The sequence below is a fragment of the Lampris incognitus genome, chromosome 11, assembly GCF_029633865.1.
Source record: "Lampris incognitus isolate fLamInc1 chromosome 11, fLamInc1.hap2, whole genome shotgun sequence".
Taxonomy (NCBI): Eukaryota; Metazoa; Chordata; class Actinopteri; order Lampriformes; family Lampridae; genus Lampris; species Lampris incognitus.
The window spans coordinates 6,379,449-6,406,671 of NC_079221.1; the positions used below are offsets into that span (position 1 = coordinate 6,379,449).

General features: G+C 44.7%; 2 protein-coding genes across 3 annotated transcripts; both read right to left on the reverse strand.

Annotated features, from left to right (window-relative positions):
* Positions 1-67: 67 nt before the first annotated feature.
* On the reverse strand, positions 68-14,266 carry stk24a (serine/threonine kinase 24a (STE20 homolog, yeast)). 2 transcript variants are annotated; one of them, XM_056289688.1, is made up of 12 exons: positions 13,605-14,266; positions 13,350-13,440; positions 8,325-8,555; positions 4,574-4,630; positions 4,289-4,397; positions 3,821-3,978; positions 2,162-2,347; positions 1,895-2,040; positions 1,644-1,776; positions 1,421-1,489; positions 1,040-1,176; positions 68-887 (listed from the first exon to the last, which is right to left on the reverse strand). In XM_056289688.1, exons 2-12 carry the CDS (start codon positions 13,389-13,391, stop codon positions 854-856), a joined length of 1,302 nt encoding a protein of 433 aa, XP_056145663.1. In that variant the 5' UTR covers positions 13,392-13,440; positions 13,605-14,266; the 3' UTR covers positions 68-853. The 2 variants fall into 2 exon arrangements, with proteins under 2 accessions (XP_056145663.1, XP_056145662.1); XM_056289687.1 differs by having other exon boundaries at positions 13,584-14,266.
* Positions 14,267-17,778: 3,512 nt separating this feature from the next.
* Positions 17,779-26,702, reverse strand: slc15a1a (solute carrier family 15 member 1a). The gene is made up of 23 exons (XM_056289004.1): positions 26,636-26,702; positions 26,456-26,493; positions 26,181-26,268; positions 25,929-26,070; positions 25,661-25,780; positions 25,387-25,486; positions 25,041-25,131; positions 24,838-24,921; positions 24,661-24,743; positions 24,447-24,533; positions 24,219-24,308; positions 24,062-24,106; positions 23,933-23,965; positions 23,761-23,849; positions 23,516-23,597; positions 23,251-23,370; positions 22,175-22,318; positions 22,043-22,089; positions 21,350-21,457; positions 21,050-21,161; positions 19,754-19,891; positions 19,443-19,550; positions 17,779-18,531 (listed from the first exon to the last, which is right to left on the reverse strand). The coding sequence occupies exons 1-23, from the start codon at positions 26,640-26,642 to the stop codon at positions 18,310-18,312; spliced, it is 2,178 nt and encodes a 725-aa protein (XP_056144979.1). The 5' UTR covers positions 26,643-26,702; the 3' UTR covers positions 17,779-18,309.
* Positions 26,703-27,223: the final 521 nt, after the last annotated feature.

A 27,223-nucleotide genomic window follows, 5' to 3' on the forward strand; every position in this document is an offset into this window, starting at 1 on the left:
GCGAAAACAAAATCAAAAGAGCATTTTAAGTAGTACAAAATAAATCAATGCTAAAACGAGACACAGGTCAGCCATTTTCTTTCAATGGATGAGTCCATAAAAAAGTTTTACAATAGGAGAAACCAAAGACTGATATACAAAAGAACAGGTAAATAAAGGCAAGGCAATCTCAATTGTGGCCATTTAAGTCTCAAAATATTTACCTTTTGACCAGTATCTACAGTTCGCGTTGGCCGTTTGTACACAGTGTTTCCTTTATAGACACTCATGTTTTTAGCATCTATAAAAATGAGCTTATTTACAAGTCTGTACAGCCGCCCGATAGAGCTCCTTCCATCTCCCAGAGGGCCCAATCCACTTAAATGCAGGATACCTGAGTTTCAATACAATGCTTTAAACCACTTGTCACTCTGCACCGCACGTTTCACAAGATGTCACACACAGCCACACGCACGCACACAATTATGAAATTTAAGATGCTTTCTCAGAAAAGATTGCCGAGTGTAAACCTTTAAGAATAAACCACACCAAAATCTCAAGAGTCCTCACAGGAAAATAGTTAAGTCTTCATTCTTAAATAAAACACTCATAAAAGGAGTTACTGAGGGGAGACGTCTTACAGCAAGTGGTAAACAGGATGGCAGCTGGGTGGCTAACCACCAACTGTCCTGAACTTGAGCCGCCGCCACGGTGTGTCTGCATACAAACAGAAATTAAGTAGGCCAGGGTTCGCTTTAGGCAAGAGTTATGGAGACCTTCCTGGGAGACTTCATCCCAGCTGTGGCTATCGGGGGAAACAACCTGACTGTTGCCATCTGGGTGGAGGCGAGAACGTCACTGAACAGAAATCTTCTCACTGAGAGGCTGCAGCCCTAGGCAGGGAGAACCTGTTAAACAGATAAGAAAAACTTCAAACTGTTACCCTATGTGCAAACCACAGACTAAAAAAAGAAAATGAAACTCAACGATGTGTTAACGTCCTTAAGGGGAAAAGACTGCTTGCATAGCTGTTGCAAGAAACTATGAGAATTTCCTTTACCTCTGCAGCCTCTGAACCACTTCAGTCACCAGGGAGTCACAGATCCCTGGACAGGACTCCTCCGCCAGAAAAATAGCCTCCTTCAGCTCCTCTGAAACCTCCGGTTTACCATTGGTCGCCAGAACCTTCTCTTTCAACTGCAAACAATTTTTGCATGACATTATAATGTATTTCGCATATGTATTTCACTTATGTGAAGGTCTGTTGTGAGTGTGTGACCACAACTGATACAACTGGGTATAGATTCACATTTGAGGCACGTCAGAGTGAGACCAACTGGGAGAAATATTTTCAATATAGTGTTGTGGTGGTACGAGTGTGTTAGTGATTTATGATAGAATTACATTTAAAAGAAGGGGGAAAAAAAACAAAGTCACTTACCTCAGAAAACATCGATGAAAAGATTGTAGACAAGCTTTGTGACAAAGGCCTCTTTGGACTATCTTGCACCTGGACAAAACAAATCAAAACACGTTTTACAGCTTATAAAGAGGATTTGTATGAAACCTTTGCAACACAAAAAAACTGGGAATTGATCTTGCAAGTAAGACGTGCTCTTCAATTCAAATTTCTGCTTTTCCTCACCACTGGTGTATAGGTTTACCTGGCTCCTATCCAGCTCACTAGGCTGCGCTGCCCCATTCTGAAACTTCTTGAGGTCTTTCTCCCTGATGGTGTTGAAGATCCAGTCGTCATTCTCAGAGTCATTGCCTCCAGATGCCTGGCCATCTGGCTCACTGCATTAACACACAATATTAAAAAAAATGTCAGTAAGTGCCAGATTTACAAATCTATTTTTCTTTTTTTAATAAAATAGTCCTGGGTCCTTGTGCTGCGAAAGGGCAAGCTACTTACGAATCAGATTCATCAGAGCTGGATTCTTCCCGAGACTGCTCGGCCTTCCACCTCTTGTATTTGTCAATCAGCTCTGTTAGGTAGGATGTCTTTTTGGCGTACCTTACAATCAGCTTGTGTTTCAGCAGCTCTTTGGCAGTTGGCCTCTGAGAAAAACACATCGAACAAAGATACTGAACATCAACAACACAACGTCTTGTTCAATGTACAGCAAAGCACATTTGAGAGCTACACTTTAAAGGAGCATCATGTGTCTTTAGAACTTACAAAACTGGGCTCCTTATTTAAGCAAGCTTCCACAAATTCCTTGAGAGGTTTGCAGTAGTTTCCATCTAATGTGGGAGGGTTGTTCTTTGGGATGAGAAATAAGACTTTCATAGGATGCAGCTCAGAGTGGGGAGGCTCTCCTTTAGCCAGCTCTATAGCGGTTATACCCAACGACCAGATATCTGCCTGTAACACAGAACAATTTGGGACAAGAAAAAAATTCTGTTATCTGTTGTCTTACAGTGCCCTCCCTCATTACTGGGACGAAGAAGCCCCCTCCTGTCTTTTTGCTCTACACTCCAGAGGTTTGAGGTGGACATGAGAATTAGTATGTGAAATATTTTTGACTAAGCTTTTATTTTGCACCCTACAGTACATAAAGTTTCACCACTTAAAAAAAAAAAGAAATAATAATAATAGTTTGAGTTTATATAGCGCCTTTCATCTGCGGAGACAGATCTCAAAGTACTTCACAAATAATGACTTCAAAAAAGCATTTGATTCAATATGGCACATTGGTTTATTTTACAAACTACTTCAACGTGGTGTAGGGGGTAAAACTAACTTAATAAAATCCATGTATACAAACAACATGTGCAGCATCAAGATTGGACACAAGAGAACATTTATTTCTCAAGAATGTGGGGTGAGATAAGGCTGCTGTTTAGCGCCTGCCCTGTTCAACATTTGGAATGTAGTTGTGGTACTCTGACACATAAGTATATATCACACAAAGTATTTCAAGTACATGTTTTTAGATTGAGGTTGATAATGAATTAAACAGCCATATCGCATAGTATACACTTGTTTATTTTTCCAATTCTTCTCTTTGCATGTGCCACAGATAAATTCAAAGCCCAGGGGAAAAAATTACAACACTTTTTGTTTAATATATATATTCCCCCCATTTCAGGGCACCAAAAGAGCCACAAAATGTCCAATTGAAGCAACTGACTATCATTTGATTTAATTTTATTTCTAATGCAAACTCTTCAATCGGCCATCGTATGTTCGTAAAAATAGCGTGACGGGACACACCAACCCTCTAACTGGAACTGCTTATCAAGAGAATTCCCCTCGAACTTCAGCACCTCAAAACCTCCTGCTAACTCAGACTGCGTCTCTGTGGTTCTGCAGACGAGCTGCAAAATGACTCATGTTTTGTCTGCTCTTGAAATAAACACTGCCATTTATCGTCATCACAACAGAGCTTAAAATAAGCTCACAAGGTCAGACAAGATAAGCACTGCGTATTGGTGTTCAAAAGAGCAACAAATACATTCTGCAATAGAATACCGTGGAGGGTATAGAAACATTCACCTTGATCGAAAAGACGTGTTGGATTAACACGAACACGCTTCCAGCCAGAGCCCTCCTCCTTTTATATGGAATTTCTATTTTTTCTGTTTAGGTTTCATGTTAGAACAAATATTGTTTTCTCTCAAATCTTATACTTATTTCATGTTTAGTTTGAAATTCCAACACATCCAACAATGATTCCATCAAACAGCTATTTCCAGTTTCCGGGAGAAATTAATTTCTAGGCCTGGTGTTCAAAACTTTGTTGACGCTCCAAAATTATTTTTTGCAGTATGACCTCACAGACACCCTTTTCCAGACCTTGGGTGCAACAATGAACCAGACCGCATCAATTCTGACCTTTGAATCGTAGGCAGACTGCTTTATGACTTCAGGGGCCATCCAGAACGGAGTACCGACAAAGGTGTTCCTCTTTATCTGGGTGTCCGTCAGCTGACCTGCCACCCCAAAGTCTGCCAGCTTCACGTCCCCTTGCTCTGACAGCAACACGTTGGCCGCTGTTAACAAAAGTAAATCAACAAAAAATACCAATGGCAATGGACGACATAGAAAAGCTCATCAGCAGATGCTTGAATAGCAGAAATAGAGACGACACAGGTGTAACAACTTGAAATCCATTGATTCGGGGTTTACATTTTGCTCTCAGTGACACCAACTGGAGGACAGATTTTACAGAATCTCCACATCTGCTGAATACTAAAGCCAATGGCCAATGCATGATGCAGGTGGAAGAAGACCCCATTTCAACAAAATAATGCATCTTATGTCATGTTATAGTTAAGCCCAACCCTATTACTCCTTTGATACCTTTGATATCTCTGTGGATTTTCTTTTCAGAGTGTAGGTACTCGAGCCCCTTCAGGATCTCTCTCAGGATTGTGGCTATCTGTATTTCATCCAGGGCACCTGGTTCCAACTAGAAGACAGGAAATTTAAAAATCAGTTGTCAGATTTACATCACTTTGTGTTGCTTTGAGGAAGGTAATGGATATTAGTATATGTCATGTTAATATTGTTAAAAGGATGGTAAATCAATTATTTTGAAAATCATTTCCAAAATAGGTCATCTGCATCATTTTCTTATAAACGTACCAAATCTAGGGCCGATCCTCCGCCTAAATATTCCATTATAATCCATAATTTTGTACCCTGAAAAAAAACAAAGACAAAATCTTACATTATTGGACATAACATGGAGGCTATTAAAACAGCATTTCATCTGACATCAACAATGACTGTTGAGTTTACAGACAGAGTGAAGAACAGAAAGGAAGTCAGGTATGACAATTGGTTGGACTTTTTGTTCCCACTCACACAAAATTTGAAATAATCACAAAAGCACATATTCACACTTAATTCCACTACGCTGCAAGACCCATACCACGTGGCCCATTAAGTAAGACCCATACCACATGGCCCATCAAGTAAGACCTATACCACATGGCCCATCAAGTAAGACCTATACCACGTGGCCCATCAAGTAAGCTCAAATGCAAAACGCAGTCTGTCAGCTGATACCCTCAATGCCGGATAAATTCTGCTCCAGTTTGATACAATCACAGATCCCTTAACTAATGTCCTTGGCCAGGGAAAATAAAGCAATCATGCTTTCCACAGATACAGTAGTGTGAGGCCCACGTATATTACACGGCAGAAAAAAAAAAAACCGATGATGAGGCACAGAAAGCTGGGATGTTATCACTTTACACGTAATTGACATCTCACTGAGGCAAAATGCAACGTGTAGGCTGGCACTGTCAGACCACACATCACACATTACAAACTGCTGTTGGAACAGTTTCAGTGGTGGCCTTGGGAGGAATTCAGACCCATGTCTGGGCCAAATAGTTTTTTTCCCCCCATTCTACAAAGCATTTTATTAATATTCATTTAAAACATTACCTGACCCTTGAACAGAAACATTGTGTGTTTTTATGCAGACACCGAACCAATCACAGTATAAGGCTACCTTACTTTATGCAAGAGGTTGGCTTGTTTGCAGCAGTCTGGAAGTAATGAAAATACACTTGCCATGTCAAGGACCCACACAGTTTGTCATTAAATAATTTTCTCTACATTAAGCCAGTATGGTTGAGTATGAACCGGTGTCGATAGCAGGTTCACGACGGATTAGAGCAGACATCACAATAAGCTCCAGGACTTAAGGTGCTGCAATAACTTACGAAGTATTTCACCTGTGCCAATAAGAGCCAACAAAACTTGATTGCAGAGTCGTATCTAAGGAACGTGGGTTATAAATCGGCTGCAGACCACTGGCTGTGGATGGTTACACTTAATTTTACCAAATATGTTGTGATCCATCCATCCATTATCTGAACTGCTTATCCTGCTCTCAGGGATGCTGCAGCCTATCCCGGCAGTCATTGGGTGGCACGTGGGGAGACACCCTGGACAAGCCGCCAGGCCACCACAGGGCTGACACACACATACACACACACACACACCCAGGGACAATTTAGTACGGCTGATTCACCTGACCCACATGTCTTTGGACTGTGGGAGGAAACCGGAGCACCTGGTGGAAACCCACGCAGACACGGGGAGAACGTGCAAACTCTACACAGAGGACAACCCGGGACGATCCCCAAGGTTGGACTTCTCCAGGGCTCAAACCCAGGACCTTCTTGCTGTGAGGCGACCACGCTAACCACTGTGCCACCGTGCTGCACCGTGTTGTGATATAATGTTATAATAATGAGTGTGGAGGCACTTCAAGCAATCAAAGGATATACTGACAAAAGGTAAAGATTCCTGCATCCTCTTGTTAGAGAGCTTTTGTCCAACAGGCTGTTGGGTTTCTTAAAAGTAATCACAGAACGATGGCCCAGTGGTTAGCACTGTTGCTTCACAGCAAGAAGGTCCTGGGTTTGAACCCCAGGCCCTCCCAGGTCCTTTCTGTGTGGAGTTTGCATGTTCTCTCGTCTGCGTAGGTTTCTGCCGGGTGCTCCGGTTTCCTCCCACCATCAAAAACATGTATGTTGGGTTAATACTCCTGTCTGTGCCCCTGACCAAGGCAATAGGAAAGAAGAACTGGAGTTGGTCCCCGGATGCTGCACTGCGGCTGCCCACTGCTCCTAGCTACACAGCTAGGATGGGTTGAATGCAGAGGATGCACTTCCCCAAGGGGATTAATAAAAGTATATCTTAAAAACATACATTGCTTGGGTTGTGTTCGAGTTGTCGGATTCAGTGATGCTCAAAAGTCAATTTTACCACTTGCAGTATGCTTAACCATTTGTAGTATTCTATGTACACAGACACACACACACACACACACACACTAATACTATGAATCCATGCTCCAAATGCAAGCCTAGCTTCTCTCCCACAGCCACCAGCCCTTCATCTGATGAACCATTACCTCCCTTCCTACTGGCGCTCAGTAACCACTAACACTGAACGCTCTGTAAGAGGCACTTCAAGCCTCATCACATGTGGCCTAAACATCTATTTACAATTTATGAATTGCGGCTGGGTGACAATCCCCAACAGTCAACACAGCCTCCAGAGGGGGAAAAAAGAAGAAGAAGAATTCCTCAGTTTTCTCACAGTTAGTTTGCCTGTTGCTGTATCAGTACTGTATAGTGGGTCTGCATTGGCGCACACAACGTATGTGCGCTTGTATACTGCGGGCCAATTTTTCTCTAAACATTTGAAATCAGCATCACCACAATCAGGCAAGGCACGTCCCGCTGCCTGTATGAATAAATTATTGACCCACATATTCTTGCCTGTAATTGTCTGAGTGAGGACATCACTGAAATGTAAATTATTACCTCTGCCTACAAAGTTATATGTTTTGCCCTCGTTTGTCTGTCGTTCAACAAATTATCTCAAAACGAATGGATTCTCTAAATGAATAAATAAATTTAGTGAGGGGGGGCCTTGGCCAGACAAAGAGTTGATTCGATTTTGGTGGTGATATTTCTCTATGCTTTCTGAACTTTCTCCATAGAAATTAATGGTAGAATGTTCTAAAGTTCTAAATCTCCTCCAGTGAAAAGCACTGACGACGTCACAATTCAATTCATAACACCAATCTAAACCACTATCGCCACCTTACCATTACTTTCATCCCTAGTACCCTTTTTACACCAAAATTAGCGTGTATAAGCGGGTTTTTTAAATGCGGGTAAACCCGCTAACAATAGGCAATTGACTCCTTTCACAGTGCCAGCAGACTTGTGTCTGACTGCGAGCAGACGAGTTTGCCTTTCTCTCCCCCCCCCCTTCTGTGGCGTCATCTTTGACGCCACGACGTTCGTGATGTCACAAACGCGCTGGAAAACGGGGAAGTAAATGGCAGAAAGCAGCATGGAAGCCAGAGAGACGGTGGTTAACATTACTTTTTTACATCTTGTACTTCAGTCTCTCTTTCAAACCATACCAACTCGACGCAGACTGAACCATGTTCGAGCGCTGCTTGAACGAAGACGGAGACCCACAGACAATAAATGTTTTTCCTCAGTTTTCGGTACGGTTTTATGACGCGCGGACAATGGCGCTACGTCATCGTGCAAGTTGGCGTGTCCACCCGACTGTCGCGTTTACATCAATGCCGATCGGAGCTGATGAATACCCATGACTACTGCAGAGTCATTTGACCCGGGAGTGAATGCCGATTGTACCCTTTTACATTGACCACCAAAAGCAGATGTTAGCAGGTTTTTTGGCCTGTGTGAAAGGGGCTTAGTTGGAGGCTGCCATCAAGTGAGTGTGTGCGTGTGTGTCTATGTGCGTGCGTTCAGTGCTATTCTTGTTGTTCCTAGCATAAAACTGTTACAAGTATTCCAGTGAATTATATTTGTACTTTGTTGTGTACCTTGAGATAGGATCCATAATACTTAGTTACAAAGGGGCTGTCACACTGGCTGAGCACGGTGATTTCCTGCTGAATGTCTTCAATCTCATCCTCAGCCTCTTCCAGGTCAATAATCTTAATGGCCACAACTTTCTGAGTCCGATTGTCAATGCCTTTAAACACTTCTCCAAAAGAGCCTTTTCCTATCCTCTCCAGTTTGGTAAAAAGCTCCTCTGGGTCAGCTCTGAAATTCTGTGAGAGAGAGAGAGAGAGAGAGAGAGAGAGAGAGAGAGAGAGAGAGAGAGAGAGAGCGAGAGAGTTCACTGAATTTATCAGAGGAAACCGACAGTAGAACAAGCAATATGATATCGTGTCACTCAATGGGATCACAAAAGATATCTTTGGGTATAGGATCTTTTCATTACAACCAGAGTTGCTTCCACTTGACCAAAAAAATAAAAAGCAAGACAATGTGGTCATACAGACACCAGGAGAAATGGTCCACATAACTGACAAACTCCTCACACTCGTCGTCCATCCTAATGAAGCCATAATGAAAAATGTTGGCCTATACAGTGGGTAAAGTGTGTACCAATAACTTTTTTTTAATTATTATCATCAAACACTATAACTGAAAATCATATCGGTAAAACAGTGATATGGTACAGAAGGAGTAACACTTAATGTCCTGTGTTAAGAGCAAACCAACAAACTGATGGGCAATAGTTCAATATCATCATTATCATTTTTCAAATGGGTACCTCTTTCAGTATTGCATCGGCATGAAATTCAGATATCGTCTGTTGAGTCCTTTAAATCCAAACTTGGAACTTATCTTTTTGCCTTAACCTACAATTAGCTGCTTATAAATTGAGTACTTCACGATCGGTACTGCATGGTGGGTTGGTCTCAATGAATTTACCAAGCACTGCCGATGAGATTATAGAGTAGAGATTATAGAGTATGAATTATAGATTATAGAGTAGATTATAGAGTATGGATTATTACAGCTGTTCTCTCTCATGTCTTTCTCTCCGTCTTCATCCCTCTCTCTCTCTCGCTCGCTCATCTGTGTGAATAATGGCTTTTCCTGTCTTTTCTCCTGTGTGTGTGACTGGTGTGATGTTAGTCTCCCCGTACGCTTGTGTAGTCTGTCCTCCTGCCAGGTCTCCATGGTGATGGTGGTCACCACCTGGATGCTGCTTGACGTCCTCCTCATCACATTCTTTATATATATATATATAGCTTATAATTTTCCATTATAATTCTGTTATCCTCTTTCAATGTTGCATTGTGTCAACTGTGTAAACACAACATCCATTGCATGTCTGTTCATCTTGGGGGAGAGATCCCTCCTCAGTTGCTCTCCCTGAGGTTTCTTCCTATTCTTTTCTCCCTGTTAAAGAGTTTTTTTAAGGAGTTGTTCCATATCGCATGTGAGGGTCTAAGGACAGGATGTTGTGTTGCTGTAAAGCCCCCCCGAGGCAAATCTGTAATTTGTGATATCGGGCTACACAAATAAAAATGGACTATTATTTGAAAATTAATTTTGGTTTGATATCATACATTACTAAACACTGCAATGTCATGAGTCAAAGCTGGATTCTTGAACACGGTATTTTTGCATATGTAAGCAGATATCGTGATATCATGTAAAATTACCTGTGATTATAACGATAACAGTCATATTTTCCGTAACGGCCAGCACTGCAGTCTTCACACTGAAAGCCAGACCAACTACTACTGTCACTCGGACCGTCACGGATGGTATTTGCTAATAAGGAATGTCTTAAACTTCAGGCTGAAAAGGCTCCGATGTGTTGTCCAAAAGCTGAAGCCGAAAACATCAAATTTACTCCTGAGACACTCGGTCAGTGTGTGGAATTTAAATCCAATAGCCATAACAACCAGCCAGCCTGCTGTAGCTCAGCACTCCTAATGCCAACACTCTCATTTTTATTCCTTGTTGACAAACAAAACAGTCTTACATACTTCTGTGTTGCAGCCTAGCAAACACCTAGGCCCCTGTGTCTGATGCCAGCGCCTGCCTGCCCGCTCTCCCACAACAAACACTGATTAAACACTTACTTATTTTTAATCTTTTCCAATCAGCGTGTGCTTGGTAGAAAAAGCCGCGACAGCAACAAGCAACCTTCAACAGTGTGGCGATAAGAGGCAGGCGGAGCTGACGTCTGATGGCCTTCTCCATAAAGATGAAGCAGATAGGCCACAAACTGAAGGACTACACCCCGACTTACTGACCGCACCAAATGGCTTATTTCCCCATGGTCCACAAGAGAGCAAAATAATGCTCTTCCCGCTTGCCATTCCAATTCTCTTTCCTACACAGTAATGACTAGCCCACTACTGAAGCACGAGCAGTGTCCTCCAGTTCCAACACTTTTGTATGATATGCATGAGCTGCATAGATAATTACTGAAATAAGACCAATGTCTAATCGGTTTTAGTGGCACCATTTCAAAAAAAATTATATAACATTTAGACTAGAAATAAAAGATAAGAGGACAACTAATTTTCACATTAGGTCATGATTAACAACAAACCAAAGAACTCTATCCGTATGCTTAATTTAGGCTACCAGATGAGCCAATGCTTGGATTGTGTGCTGTACACTAGCCGATAAATCTATTGCTCTCATATCTCCCAAGAGAATGGTTTCCTGTAAGACAGCTAATGCATATTTGGCTGACCTATACGGGAGGGAGCAGAAGCTGCTTCATGCTGGAAAAAAAAAAAAAGGCATAGCGAGTGCTGCTGAATTTTGATAGCAAGGGAACCTTTCAACAAACTACAAAGAGACCGAGTGGTGCAGAATAAAGCAGAGTAGAAATAGCACAAGCCAAAGCCTGTCACAACACTGGTGTAGTGAGCCATCCAGGTGAAAATGATTATGTTGAGTCTGACCTCAGTAAAAACAATGGGAAAAACAACAAGGGCACTGACCATAGATTACACATGTTGGGAACTCATTTGCCATTTCCCCTGTCAGCAGGTTTACTGCGAAAGCTAAAGCCGCCCGAACCTCTCTCTAAAAGCATGCATTTTATCATCTACCATCTGCACTACACAACCTTGTAGTCTACTGCCACCTGAGTCCTTCAGGTATGAGGGCTTATATCACTAGCTTTCCACCGATAATACTCTTCAGAGTTGCCACTCAGTCTGGGTCTACCTTCCCCCTTCAAACACACATGTAGTAGTGGGTAGGTTAATTCAAGAAGCACCATTTAGGAAAAGGAGAGGCAAGGTATGCAAGTCAAACATGGGACAATTAATGTTTCCTTAAGGTGCTGTCATCTTTTCATTCATAACACACCCTCTGCCATGATGTGTATGGACTGCAAGCTGAATGGCTTTCTCCACTTTAAAAAAACAAAACTGCAAATGATTACCAATATTTTGAACAACCCTGTAGCAAACTGCTATGATGTTCATGATCTGGGGGGGGGGGTTGAAGTGCTTTAACGTCTATCATTGCACCGGTTTATAGAATTTTTGATGTCCACATCAATAGCTGGAATGAGTCAGGGTGTCTCTGGATTGTAAGTGACAAGTAAATTTAATAATATCCCAACTTGGAAGTAGCAAATACACAAACTACAATATTCTATTTAATATACTGCTAAATTCCCACAAAGTTTTGTGATTAAATAAAAAAAGTGGTTGAATGGTAGGTTATTTGAATTGGATTTGTGCACTTGTGAAGATTTGGGCTTTGTGAAGGCTTGTGCATTTCTTGAAGAAGTAAGGAACACACCAACTTCGATAAAGAAAGGCACATCCATGACATAACAGCCTGCCTTCACTTACTGCAGTATCAGGTACAGGAAAGGCGACAGGACAGATGGAACACATCACGTGCAGCCAATTTAGATGCACAGGGAAGTGCCTTTATTACTGGTGCTAGGTACTAGTTGTGACATTAATCTACTCTTCAATGGCGAGTAAAGAAGTTTTATTGTTATTAACCAGCAGATTTACCTTTGAGCTTGACCTCATAACGAGGTATAAAGGGAGAGGAGTCCCTCCTCCGATGCTCTTCATTTTCTGCCATTTTTTCCTGGTAAGTTTTTTTGTGTGGAGTTTTTACATATCCAATTCAAGGGTCTAAATCAAGGGTGGGCAATCTCATCCAGAAAGGGCCAGTGGTGGGTAAAGGTTTTTGGTTCCAAACAAGCAGTTACATACCTGATCCCACTAGTCAAGCAGTAGAGTCTTTGCTGAGGAACTTGATTAGGAGCAAAAACCTTCACCCACCCTGGCCCTTTCTGGATAAGACTGCCCACCCCTGGTCTATGTAATCAGGAGGGTCATACATTGTCATTCATTCCATTTACATCCATCCATCTATGTGTTGGGAGATGATAAGAACTGTACAGTTCTGTGGGGTTACCGGTGCTAGGTACTAGTTGTGACATTAATCTACTCTTCAATGGCGAGTAAAGAAGTTTCGTTATTAACCAGCAGATTTACCTTTGAGCTTGACCTCATAACGAGGTATAAAGGGAGAGGGGTCCCTCCTCCGATGCTCTTCATTTTCTGCCATTTTTTCCTGGAAAGTTTTTTTGTGTGGAGTTTTTACATATCCAATTCAAGGGTCTAAATCAAGAGTGGGCAATCTCATCCAGAAAGGGCCAGTGGTGGGTGAAGGTTTTTGGTTCCAACCAAGCAGTTACACACCTGATCCAACTAATCAAGCAGTAGAGTCTTTGCTGAGGAGCTTGATTAGGAGCAAAAACCTTCACCCACCCTGGCCCTTTCTGGATAAGACTGCCCACCCCTGGTCTATGTAATCAGGAGGGTCATACATTGTCATTCATTCCATTTACATCCATCCATCTATGTGTTGGGAGATGATAAGAACTGTACAGTTCTGTGGGGGGCCCCCTTGTGATTCGGGGGCTGTTCAAATCAATCTAATCGGACTACAGTGGGGTGGCGGCTGGCCAACTCGTGTGAATCGCCTCGGACACTCATTTCTAACACCTTCCTCGCCTCCGCGGCACACTTGCATAGCTTACATACCTGCATGCCAGGCAGTCCACTTTGCACGGGCGAGTGAGCCATGGCGTCAGACCGGCGAAGGTGACGCCTCGCTTCAGCTTGCTCAGCGTTCCTAATCGGGGGGGTAAAACGGCTGCAGTTAGGGTAAGACGAGCGCAGGCCGGCGAAGGTATTTGCACCGCCGGCGCGGACTTGAACTCATCAAACGGGACCCTCGCTCGACTCGAAAACCGCCCCCCCTCCCCCCGTCTTTACCTGTTCGGGGGCTATACTCACGGCAGGCGCCCCGTAACCAGCTCGCCCGTCCTCCCGCAGCTGCACCAGCGCTCCCTACGCTAGCTAGCCGCTTTAGCGAGCCCAGTTAGCAAACGTCAGCTAAATGGCGCTCCCGGAACCCGCCGCCGCGCCGTCTCTCGGCCGCAGATATGACGACGCCCGGGCGTTTGGACCGAGTTTCCGGCGAGACGCCCGCTTCCAGTGGCGGGGGGGGGGCGCGCTGTTATGCGGGTGTAGCGTCGGGATGTTGTCGTAGCCTCATCACTTTCCACCGCAGCCCGGCGCCATCTTGCTCGCTGTCACTCTCGTGCTCGGGGCAGCGACCAATCAAAATCGAGACGCAAACGAAAAAGCGGCGCACGTGTCGTCGTTCGCCTATTAACGTGACCGAGGGGAGATAAAAGCCTCGCGCCGCCGCCGCCGCAGGTTTCCTCAGCCCGACGCCCGACGCAGCAGTTTCCCCCCTACGTCAGTGGTTCTCAACCGGGGGTCCGCGGACCCCTAATGGTCCGTGGTGTAATTGCAAGGGGTCCGTGAAAATAAAATATCTTTAAAAAAAAGATCCTATGACATTTATAGAAATAGGATTATTTTACTCAAATGTGACCGAGACCTTTATCTACCTAAACTATAAAGGGTGACAGGACTTTTTTCTCTAAGTACATCTGTTTCACAAGTGTAATTTATTGTATTTTAATAAGAGATCTCGCTCCCGTTTGCGTTGTTAAAAGTTACTGCATAAGAATTCTGTTGTTACATATATCTGAAAGTTACTGAATACATATTCTGTTTTTTGTTACATATATCTGAAAGTTACTGAATACATATTCTGTTTTGTTACATATATCTGAAAGTTACTGAATACATATTCTGTTTTGTTACATATATCTGAAAGTTACTGAATACATATTCTGTTTTGTTACATATATCTGAAAGTTACTGCATAAGAATTCTGTTTTGTTAACTATATCTAAGTTACAACTGAAAGCTCTTATTTTTGCCCCAAAGAGTGAATAAATGCTATAATGCAATTTAAAATGCAGTTTCTACTGTTTCTATCAAATTGCAACCCCCCTCCCCCAAGATCAGGTGGAGGGGTCCTCAGGGTAGATCAAAAATACGCAGGGGGTCCAGGACCCCAAAAAGGTTGAGAACCACTGACCTACGTGATCTTAAAGCGCAGCTGTAACCCGGATGACGGGTGACGGGAGTGTGCGCCGTATTATTCCAGTAATACCTATTCGGTTCACTTAGTGATTTATAACTTCGGGTCTGTATTCAGCACGGAGCCAACTATCTGCACATTTTTCCTGTTTCTGTAATATTAAGTTGTTTTTTTTGCATCTTCTATATAGAAGATGCATATCTCCTAAATTTCCTCAGTGAAACTTTTGATGCAGGCTTACTCTGTGACACCCAGACTGGGGGTTTGCAATAGTTTTAACAATTTCTGGACTAAACGTAGCCTCATATTTAAGGAGCTATATATATATCTATACTAGAAGAACCCCGCTACAATGTAGCGGTTTGGTTATCCAACCCGTCTAAATCTCCCTCCTCTTAATCCTGCCAGCTAACCGCCTTCCCCCTGCCCCTAAACCCCCCCTCCCCACTCCAACCCCCCCCCCAAATGCTCAGAATCATCTGAAATGCCGAGAAAAGTGGTTTTTAGCCATTTTTAGAAAATGCATAATTATTTGAATTTTCTGCTATTTTCTGGTCATCTCTGGAACAATACCTACCACCTCCAAAAAAAAATTAGGATCATAAGTGCATTTTTGCAAAAATGCATATCTTTTGCATAATGCCAAAACATTTCTAAGTCCCAGAATTTTTTTTTTTATATATATATAGGTGAAAAAAATCAAAGATGCTCAGAATCATCTGAAATGCCGAGAAAAGTGGTTTTTAGCCATTTTTTTTTAGAAAAACGCATATTTTGCATATTTACGCATAATTATGCATAATTTTAATTTTCTGAGATTTTTCCCCTTACTCTCTGAGACAATACCTACCACCTCCAAAAAGAATTAGGATCGTAAATGCTTTAGTTTTCGGTCCCGCTATCTACACTAACACACACGCACATTACGAAAATATATGAGTATATATATATATATATATATATATATATATATATATATTTTCACAGCTCTAAATTCTCGTCTACGCAGGGTGTGTACGCCATAAACTATAACCGGTTGTCCAACCTTGGGGGTCATCCCAGGTCGTCGCCTGTGTGGAGTTTGCATGTTGTCCCCGTGTCTGCGGTGGGGTTTCTCCGGGCCTTCCGGTTTCCCCCGCCATCAAAAAGACATGCACGTCAGGGTCGGTACTCCTGTCTTTGCCCCCGAGCAAGGCAACGGAAATAAGAAGTAGGGTTGGTCCCCGGGCGCTGCCCACTGCTCCTCGTTACGCAGCTAGGGCGGGTTAAATGCAGGGAAGGAATTGTTGAAAAACAAAACAAAACCAATGTAACCGGTAATTTTGTTGCTCGGTGCGGGATTCGATACGGCGTGTACTGCACCACAAGGCGATGTCACTAACCGCTCAGCTAAAGGTTTACACCCGTTAGCTAGGGGCTAACGTGTCTTATTAGTAGTTTACGTCTGTATATTTTTTTTCCACAAAGTTATTAAGCTTTGAAAATCCAAAAACGGTCACATGCCCGTCTTAGTGTTACGCTACAATCCTGGTGTAACCGGTTATTTTCTTGCCCGGTGCGGGATTCGATACGACGTATACTGCACCACAAGGCGACATCATTAACCGCCCGGCTAAAGGGTCGGACCCTTATTAGGGTCAGAGTTTTATGAGTAGTTTACACTGCTATAAACCACTGTAAACTACTAATAAGAGACGTTAGCCCCTAGCTAGCGGGTCTGACCCTTCAGCCGAGCGGTTAGTGACGTCGCTTTGTGGTGCAGTACACCCCGTATCGAATCCCGCACCGGGCAAGAAAACAACCGGTTACACAGACCTGTCGCTCCATGAAATTACGTACCTTCGCATGAAAATTAGCTTCGGATCAATTGCAGAAAAAAAAGTTACAAGATCTACCTGAAACGACCGTGGCCGGTCAAAATGACCGCTTGCACGTGATCGCGCGCGTCATGTCTCTATTTCCGCGGTGTCGTACACGTCATTTCCTTCGCGACCTTCATCCCAGAAAACACGCTAGCGCCCTCCAGCGGAGAGAAACGGTCTAAACTCGATGTTTGGTTATGGCCAAACATGTCTGCTGGGTACAGCCGCCGTCTCCGGCGCACCACGACGCGTCGCGGTTCTTCCAGGCGTTGGACGGCGGCCATTTTAAATTGTTTGATAAATAGTATTAAAGTGGTTAAAATGTTAATTTTGGTGTCGGTTAGTTCTTCAACGGGCGCACTAACATATGCAACGCATCGACATCTCAACTGGGTATTTATTTTTGACAGAATATAGAGTTTAAAAACCGTGGCGGTCAAAATGACCGCCCACGGTCGTTCTAGTAGTTTTTAAGTTCCGGTCGTTTGGAACTGTTTCCGTGTTTATTTTCGGTTCTTTTTCGGTTTGTTTGTTTGTTTCACAGGTCACGTTTTGCTACGTTGGTTAGATGAGCAACACGTGTTGTCCGGTTTGTTTTTCAGGTAATATTTTCACCTTTTTCCATCTTGCTACTCGAGTGCGGCCATGTCTCTCTGATGTTTAAATTGCTTTAAAAAAAACAGCATTTTAGTTGTTAACGTGTTCATTTCGGTGTCAGCTAGTTTCCTGACAGACATACAAACATACGCAACGCATTAACATCTCGACCGGGGGTTTTATCTTGACAGAATATTGTGGTGACCCACATCTATATAACGGGAGACATCACCTAAGAGGACGGTGTACCTTTAAGGGAAGAGGCGAGGGGTCAGATAATGCACTTCCGCTTCCGGTTCACGGTTCAGTGTCGTTGTCGAATGTATGACACGCTAAGTTGGAGCTAGTAAACTACCTCGACTACGTCTACTCTCACGTCTCCTGTCTCGTTGTTTTCTAACTCCACAATATATAGTTTAAAAACCGGCCGTCAATTTGACCGCCCGTGGTCGTTTTAGGTGGGAGTGAAATATGCTCAAGGGGACAAAGATGGCAGACACCGGGCTGCAGGGGCAACAGGACAAGACAAAACTACTGCAGGCTGCTGGTGTAAAGCACTGAGCTGCGGATGGGAAACAGGCAGTTTATTGTTCTGTCTCACGTTTTCCATTGAACTCAGTTATTATGACAAACACAAAGTATACAAATACGAATACAAAAGACCCAAGTTGGAAAACAATAGCGTTCTTCCGCTGTAGCTTACATGTCAATATTTGCAGTGCATCCGCTCGTTAAATAAAATGTCCCCGGGCCCTTTTTTAAAAAAATTATTATTGTTCTCGTCTTCCTTAGTGTACAACACTCAACAAAGCTAGTGGTGGCATTTTTCATATCAAAACAATGTAATACAACAGATATAACCGTGCTCTTTTTGTTGCGTTTCATTCTGTATCTTACTTTCTCTCTCTCTCTCTCTCTCTCTCTCACACACACACACAAACACACACACACACACACACACACACACACACACACACACACACACACACACACAGAGAAGTAGACAATGCTGGCACGATTATGTCAGACCGCTCCAGCTATGAAGCCAGTATGGATACTGAACCAGGTTTCTCCAGCTTGTTTACATCTTGGTTTGCTTGGCTTCATCACGAAGCTTCACCGAGTTTGTCTTCTCCATCTCAAGGTCTTTTTTATCCGCCTCGCCCGAGTCACTTTTCTCGTCTTCCTTTCTGTACTGGGCCTCGACCTCTGCCGGATCGATGTACGTGTAGAAGTAGGCCATGACGGAGAAGATAACGCACACCGCCACCAGGAGAGAGGCGAAGAGGACATACTCTGCCCACTTTGTAACGGGAGGAGAGAAGAAAAGACGGTAACACTTTAGTATGGGGAACATATTCTAAGTAACAAAAACTTAATTACTAGTGAATTAGTGATGATCAAGATGTCACTTTAGTATGGGGAACATATTCTAAGTAACAAAAACTTAATTACTAGTGAATTAGTAATGATCAGGATGTCACTTTAGTATGGGGAACATATTCTAAGTAACAAAAACTTAATTACTAGTGAATTAGTGATGATCAAGATGTCACTTTAGTATGGGGAACATATTCTAAGTAACAAACACTTAATGACTAGTGAATTAGTGATGATCAAGATGTCACTTTAGTATGGGGAACATATTCTAAGTAACAAAAACTTAATTTACAGTAATTTAACACTATGAACACTTGTAGTTTTGTGTGTTGTTATGTAAGAACAGAGCATATTCATTAAGTGTTAGTAAGGGAGAATAACTCTTCTTGTGGTACTACCACCTTATAAAGGCCATACTAAGCAAAGCATATTGAGATGGTACTACTAATAAGCAATACTTCTGAGGTCATAGAGGGAAAACTCATAGTTAATGGCTTACTGGTTGTATAATAAGGCCATGCAGAGTAAGGCATTAATGACTACGTAATAATGACCAATTAAGAGCCAATATGTTGCTAATTTGCATGCTAATAAGCACATAATTAATGGTGACTATGTTCCCCATACTAAAGTGTTACCGAAAAGACTTTTTTTTTTTTAGTACATCAGCTTTTTTCTGTCTTTTCTGCAGACAACACACACACACACACACACCAAGCAGGTCGTCTGGGATTTCTCCAGCAAGCGATGAATTATTAAATATTCCCGAGTGCGCTGGAGGATTAGTTTTGAGACGGTCCAACTTCAAATCCGAGTGTATAGATTTGCCAATACCTGTTCGGGGATCTGTGCGAGCTCGGCCACAATCAGCACAATAAAGTTGCCAATTGCCACGGTGAACAACCAGCCGGCCTGCAGCACCGCTTTCATGTTACTGGGCGCCTTGGGAGACAGAGATGGAGTGAGATCACAAACACCACGGCAAAAATGGCACAACCGAGCGACAGAACATTTCGGGGACATCAATCCGTCAATGGGCCGAAACACAGGAAGCTCCTGGATCCCCCTCGCCTATCCCTCCTCGTGGGCCACCCAATGCAATTAAGCGCACAATGATGCCCGGCTGTACATCATGTGGCGTTTACCTGTGAGTAGGAGAACTCCAGACCTGTGACAGAGAACACCACTTCGCCGCAGGTGATGAGGAAGTACTGAGGGATCTGGTAGGCCATGTGAACCGAGTTGGGCTTGATGTCTTCCGCCTCAGCGATGGAGTTCTCACACTAAAGTCAAAAAAAGGTAGACGTGTCACTCGTCCGGTGCAGACTGTGGGCGAACAGGGTTTGGGGCAGTCAACTGGGAAGTTCATTGCGAGACAAAAAGTGAGTCGAGCGGCCATTTTGACAGGGTTGCAGACACGTGCCTATTACTATTTGAACCATCCATCCATTATCCAAACTGCTTATCCTGCTCTCGGGGTTGCGGGGATGCTGGAGCCTGTCCCGGTAGTCTTTGGGTGGCAGGGGGGGAAACACCCTGGACAGGCCGCCAGGCCATCACAGGGCTTCACACCTAGGGACAATTTAGTACAGCCGATTCGCCTGACCGGCCCTGTGATGGTCCTGGCGGCCTGTCCAGGGTGTCTCCCCGCCTGCCACCCAGTGACTGCTGGGATCGGCTCCAGCATCCCCGCCACCCTGAGAGCAGGATAAGCGGCTTGGACAACGGATGGATGGATTCACCTGACCTACATGTCTCTGGACTGTGGGAGGAAACCGGAGCACCCGGAGGAAACCCACACAGACACGGGGAGAACATGCAAACTCCACACAGAGGACGACCCGGGACGACCCCACAAGGCTGGACTACCCCGGGGCTCGAACCCAGGACCTTCTTGCTGTGAGGCGATCGCGCTAACCACTGTGGCACCGTGCCGCCCACATTTGACATATTAGGAACCAGCGTGTGAACTACTGCCCTCTGTAGTTCTGGGGAACGTGAACTGGATTTTGCTCAACGGACATGAATAAGATGAATGCAGAGACCCCCCGCGGCTCATGTTAACACACCGTATTTTTCTGCACTTCTTGCCCATCTGTACACAACCCCCCCCCCCCACACACACACACACACACACATACAATTTATCGACAGGATGATGTCGCATTAGCTGGGTTTTAAGCGTTTTGCTGGGCTGAAAAGTCATAAATGTGATGTTTATATACCCTTTTCAGTATCAGCCACCATCATAAGTCGTAATCTCTTCCCAGTCACAGAAGGGTGAGGCAGACGCCGACACGGCGTCTTATGCAAGTAATCCAAGGTTTAACCGTATCAGTCTATCAATGTGGCCTTTATCACTGCGGGGCCGTGATTCTAACGGATAAAGTCCCGCAATAAAAGCAGACGCGAGCCGCTGCACGGGAGGAGACGTAACTTACCCCGGGTCCAAAGGTGAGGTTACGGGTGAGAAGAAGGGTATAGGAGCTTCCAAATCCGAACTGCCGGGTGTATTCGCACGACTGCGCGCCACTGCTTATGGTGAACACAATCCTGATGAGGACAAAAGGAAACACAGGTTTTACAAACAGGCAACGCCATCAGAATCAGAACCAGAACCCAGAATCAGAATACTTTATTCACCCCCCCCCCCCCCGAGGGGAAGCCGGGTATGTCGTTTTTGGGGAGACCCGCGAGAAAGCGGCGAGACCGATGAGCCAGGAGAAGCAGAGAACCCTTACTTCCCGTTTCGTATCAGCGAGTAGTTGGAGTAGGAAAACGGCTGAATGGATCCGAAGTCGGCACCGCCGGCAGACACACGCACCGCCGCGCTCATCCCGTTGACGAATCTGTTCACAGAAGGGGTTTACGTGACGAGAGATCACTTCTGACAAGCTAAAAGGTGGCGCCACCTGTAAAGGAGCCACACTTTTGAAGAACAGTATCGATGTAATAAGCTTGTCTATCATCATAGTCATCAAACGACGGGACTTGATCTATGTAAATGAGCCACACTTTTGAAGAACTGTATCGATGTAATAAGCTTGTCTATCATCATAGTCATCAAACGACGGGACTTGATCTATGTAAATGAGCCACACTTTTGAAGAACAGTATCGATATAATAAGCTTGTCTATCATTATAGTCATCAAACGACGGGACTTGATCTATGTAAATGAGCCACACTTTTGAAGAACTGTATCGATATAATAAGCTTGTCTATCATCATAGTCATCAAACGATGGGACTCGATCTATGTAAATGAGCCACACTTTTGAAGAACAGTATCGATATAATAAGCTTGTCTATCATCATAGTCATCAAACGATGGGACTCGATCTATGTAAATGAGCCACACTTTTGAAGAACAGTATCGATGTAATAAGCTTGTCTATCATTATAGTCATCAAACGACGGGACTCGATCTACCGACCTGATGGCATTGCTGCCTTGCTCTGGTTTGGCCTCCAGGTCCTCGGTCTAAGTGGGAGATCACAGCCGGGGGGTTAAGACTGACAGTGACGTTTCTGTTTGTTCTGTTAAGTTAACTTGAGTTGTGACTCACCAGCGTCCACTCGTGGCTGGTGTTTGAAGGGATGAGAAGCGTTTGGCGCTTCCCGGTGGCGAGGGGAATATCTCGAGACGTTGGAGGGCTGCCCACCGACACGGTGATCGTTTGCTCTTCAAATGTGAAGTAATTCTCGCTAGCCTGCAAAAGCAAGGAAACGCAGGACGTTGTGAAGTCGGGGGGGGGGTAAAGATGGAAAACAAATGGTGGAATATTGTAAATGTGCCGTCTTGTTTTTCTCATTTATTTCTGATTTTTCCCCCTTTTTTCCTCCCAATTCAGTGGCCGATCGATCCCTAGTTTTAGTTCAAACTCCACCCTCGTACTGCGTGCCGCGTCTCTCCGGCCGGCGGTCTCGAAGGAGTCGCCTTGTCACGAAAGTGGCGAGGCGACTCCAGGCCGAACCACTGCTCCCCCCCCCCCCCCCCCCCACCTCCTGAAGACAGCGTTGCCAGTTATTGCTGCTTCATCGAGTCCGGCCATAGTCGGATCTGACGAGACCGGGGGGCGAACCCCGCTCCCCAGTGGGCAACGCTTTCTTTTTTTTTAAAGCGAGTAGAGGAGCTCATCCTCTTCAGAGGTCTGTTAAATCAGCATTTAGTTATATTTCCCCCCCCCTCCCCCACTTGTACTTGGCCAATTACCCCGCTCTTCCGAGCCGTCCCGGTCTCTGCTCCGCCCCCCTCTGCCGATCCGGGGAGGGCTGCAGACTACCACATGCCTCCTCCCCACACGTGGAGTCGCCAGCTGCTTCTTTTCACCTGACAGTGAGGGGTTTCGCCAGGGGGGACGTAGCGCGTGGGAGGATCACGCTACCCCCCCCAGTTCCCCCTCCCCCCTGAACAGGCGCCCTGACCGACCGGAGGAGGCGCTAGTGCAGCGACCAGCACACACACCCACATCCGGTTTCCCACCCGCAGACACGGCCAGTTGTGCCGACCAAACCGGCGGTAACACGGGGATTCGAACCGGCGATCCGCGTGCTGGTAGCCAACAGAATAGACCGCCACGCCCCCTGGACGGCCCGTTTGGCGGCGTTTCGTGTTGTGATCGTGTCTAGTGTTGAGTGGTACCTGAGCTGGAGCGAGTTGCACAGCGGGGTTGTTGGGCAGGTTTACTGTCAGGGGGTCACTGCCCGTGTTAAGCAGCTTCAGCTGAGTCTGCGAGGCTGATGGGAAGACGGGCAGCGTTTTCTGAAAAGTGGAGCGAGCACATAGTCTCATTATGAACTCTCAACCACCAGTCACGACTAAACACCGTCACGCACTTATGCTGAAAAGGTGTCCAAACTTAATTCCTTAGACACGGTTATGTAACCCGCCACGTGGAAACACTTACGTCAATCTGAATCTGAACCAGCGCGGCGGCGACGAAGGCCATGGCGGCCAGAAACATCCCAACTGTCATTCTCCTCAGAGGTCTGTTGAGTCAGCATCTAGTTATGCATCTGATTTCTCCATGACGTGAGTTTGGTAACGGTGGCATTTTGCAGATACAAGGCAGCAATAAAGGAGTTCTTGTGACAGATTAACGCCTCGCGTTTTCACGACCAACGCATTTGGCCGTTGTACGGCAGGACTTACGTGAAGTTCAGGCCACATCTCCTGATCAGAGGGTAGATAACACTTTCCATGAGGGGCACCAAAGTCAGAATCAGGATGGGGTTGACCGTCTGTCGAGAACACGAATTCCAGAGTGAGACTTTCCCCAAACCAAGGGGAGCGTATCAAAATACGGAGAGTTATTCTCCCCTACCTGCATCTGATCAGGCTGCAGCGTGAGGGCTCCCTGGAGTGAGAAGGAGGAGGGGGGGGGGTTAGACTTTTAAACACACAGTTCTCAGCCGTCCTTTCAATCAGGGGTTTGGGTTTCTGACAAACTTACAAAGTTCCCGTCCATGGTGGTGGCTTGGAGGGTCCATCGGGAGCCCTGGAGATGAAGAACAGGGTTTACCACAGTTTCTGCTGGCAATGTTTTAGATTTTCAAAACCACGTATGATGATGCCGCCTTGTGAAATATGACACAGAAGCTTAAAGTTACCTTTTGGTCGAACAGTGTCCAGAACATGGGGAGAGGGATGTACAGAAAAAGGACTTTGAGCACCATTTTGATTTGAGCGATGAGGAGTTTCTGTGAAGAACACAAAAAGCAAGAATATGAATGCTGACAAGATGCAATTTGTAAGTAAAAAACAAAACAAAAACAACAAAAACCAAGAGTTAGTCACTGTGCACTGAATAAAAAAAACTGCATATGTAAAAGCCTCACTTCATATTTCTCCTCCGCCCAGTCCAGCCAGTGCTTCCTCTGTGGATATTGGCTGCTTCTGTGCCTGAAGCGATTTTTGATGGAGAACTGAATAACAAGAGACCGGGGTAAGACAGGATTTGAGGGGGAGGATTTGATGAACCCTCTATGCCACTGTTGGGAGCTGTGCATCTATGCTGATGACATGACTCTAGAGGGCTGTAACCAGACTTACCCCAATACATTTACACACATCCAGTATGATATTTCCCTGAGGCTCAGCTTTGTAGTACATACCACTCCCGATGATAAACACCACTGTAAGGGCACCAAAGAGGTAAAACACGGTCAGATTCGACGACATTCTCGATTATCAGACGGGTTTTCGGGAAAATTATCTGCGAGGTCTTACCGAGAGCGACCACCATGAGCGCTGCGGGGACACCGAAGGCCAGCGGATAACATTTCTGCTGACTGTGGATGCCACACTCCTGGGCTGAAGTGGGGGGGCAGACAACGCGATTATTGTTCATCTGTTGCGTAACAAGTCAGTTTTTACTGGTATTCAAACGCTGTGTTTTATCGTAACCGTCGTTCACTTTCAATCCGCTGTACCTCTGAGGATTGGCGTGATGATGGTCGACAGGAGACTCCCGGCATTGATGCACAGGTAGAATACCGAGAAGAAAGTGCTCCGCTGCCTCTCCTGCAGAAAGAAAGGGGTCATTGACCTTGTAGCTTTTGCATGTGTACCGTGTTATGCAATGCCTGATGTGTAACCTATCTGCAGTAAAATAATACTGAGGTTAATCAATCAAATATTGTGAGAAACACCAGAATACCAGGGAGTCCTTGTGTATGAGGGTCACTGTGGATTTGCTTGGCAAAGGCCAGCCAAAACACAATCTGAGCTAAGTGCCGTGTAAGGTAAATGTCTGCATATAGTAGTATTCGGGCTAACCTGGTGGTCTTCAAACTGGTCTCCGCCGAAGGCAGCGACACAAGGCTTGATGCCCCCGGTTCCCAGAGCAATGAGGAACAGGCCCACCATGGACAGCGCGCTGTGTGTAAGGGAGAACAGCTCTGTCAGGGAATATCTAATGCATGACCACCGAATACTGTAAGAATGCAAGGTAAGCGCCGCTCACGTCGTCCCACTTGTGTCACTTAACCACACGTTAGAATTCGACGCGACCCGTTATGTGAACTTATTCTCGGTACCAAAGAAAACCTACACATGGAAGGCCATGTTGTCCGGGGTCCCATCTTTGTTTGTATCCGTGATGTCATGGACAGCACTGACAGCCATCACAATCTGGCCGATTGTGTAGACGATGGACAGGTAGATGATGGTCCTGCATGACGGAGAGATTGAAAGGTCGATCACTGTTTTGGCCGCCGTCTTTTGAGACGCTAACAGATCAGTGGCGTTGTTCCTGTTCCGTTGAAAAATGCAAATCGTTACGAGCCTATACGACGGCGGCTACGCGGAGAGGTGCTCACTTAAACTTGCCCAGCCAGGAGTCGGCCACAATGGCCCCAAGGATGGGGGTCAGGTAGCACATAGCCACAAAGGCATGGTAGATGGAGGTGGCCATGTCGTCGTCCCATCGCAGGAAGTACTTGAAGTACAACACCAGCACGGCTGTGGACAGGCCGGGGGAAAGCGATTACTTCTCACGTCAGCGAGTCGTTCATCACACGCGATACACTACACCGTAACCGGACCGCTCAATGTGCAGAGTAGACGCTCACCGCGCATGCCATAGTAGGAGAACCTCTCGCAGAACTCGTTCACAACGATGAAGAAAATGCTGAGAGGATACCCACACACCGTGCCACTCTGACGGACAGATTAGACAACATCATATTTAGCCATGAATTCAAATTAGCGTAGGCCCACCCACAGTTTAACTTTGCTTAGGAGTGTCCATGCTTATAAAAGACTGATCGATCTCATCACCTGACCGTCTCCATCTGACTGATCAGGGAAAATATGCATGTGCGAATGAAATGTGTGATGAAATTACCTTGGCTTTCTTCTTCCCTTTCTTAAGATCCTCCTTATCTGTGCAAAAAAAAACAAACAAATGATATTTTAGTTCTGCACCACATCTTATCTGTTACAAAAATCCAACACACCAAAGAAAAAAACTGACATTTAATTAAACTGGGTTTAATTGAAAATACGATCACGCCTCCAAACTTACCTGTCATGATGGCGGAGTCAAGGTAGCGCTTATTATCCTCTCCTGGTTTTGTAATCCCCGTTCTGCGACCGATCCCTCACCGTTAAGGCTGGCGAGTGTGGACCAGGTCTTTATGTAACGTCGGCCCCTTCAGTGCATCTCCCACAATGCAGAGGGTGGACTGTGTCCTTTTTTTATGGCGTCTTGTGTGGGAACACGAGTTGTGAGAGAGTCGGAGTCAGCTGTGCACACTTCCAGACACACAACAGAATCATATCAGCTATCAAACCATCAATGAAAGAAAACATCAGCTTTCTATATAGTCTCTATATAGGACGGCTATAACAAAGTTGTTTTTTTTTGTTCTATGTTGAATTTTGGTTGCTGTTTTTCCCACGTAAATATAAAAATTAATTTCATATATGTACATACAATATTTTGATTGTAAAATTTCAATAAAAAAAGTTGTGAAAAAAAAACTTGATCGCGGAACTAAAAATGGGGGGAAAAGATAACGTCTCTGGGACAAATGTATAATTATAATAAAATAATAAATTATTATTATATTATATTAATAAAAATAAAATATAGATAATAAAATAAAATAAT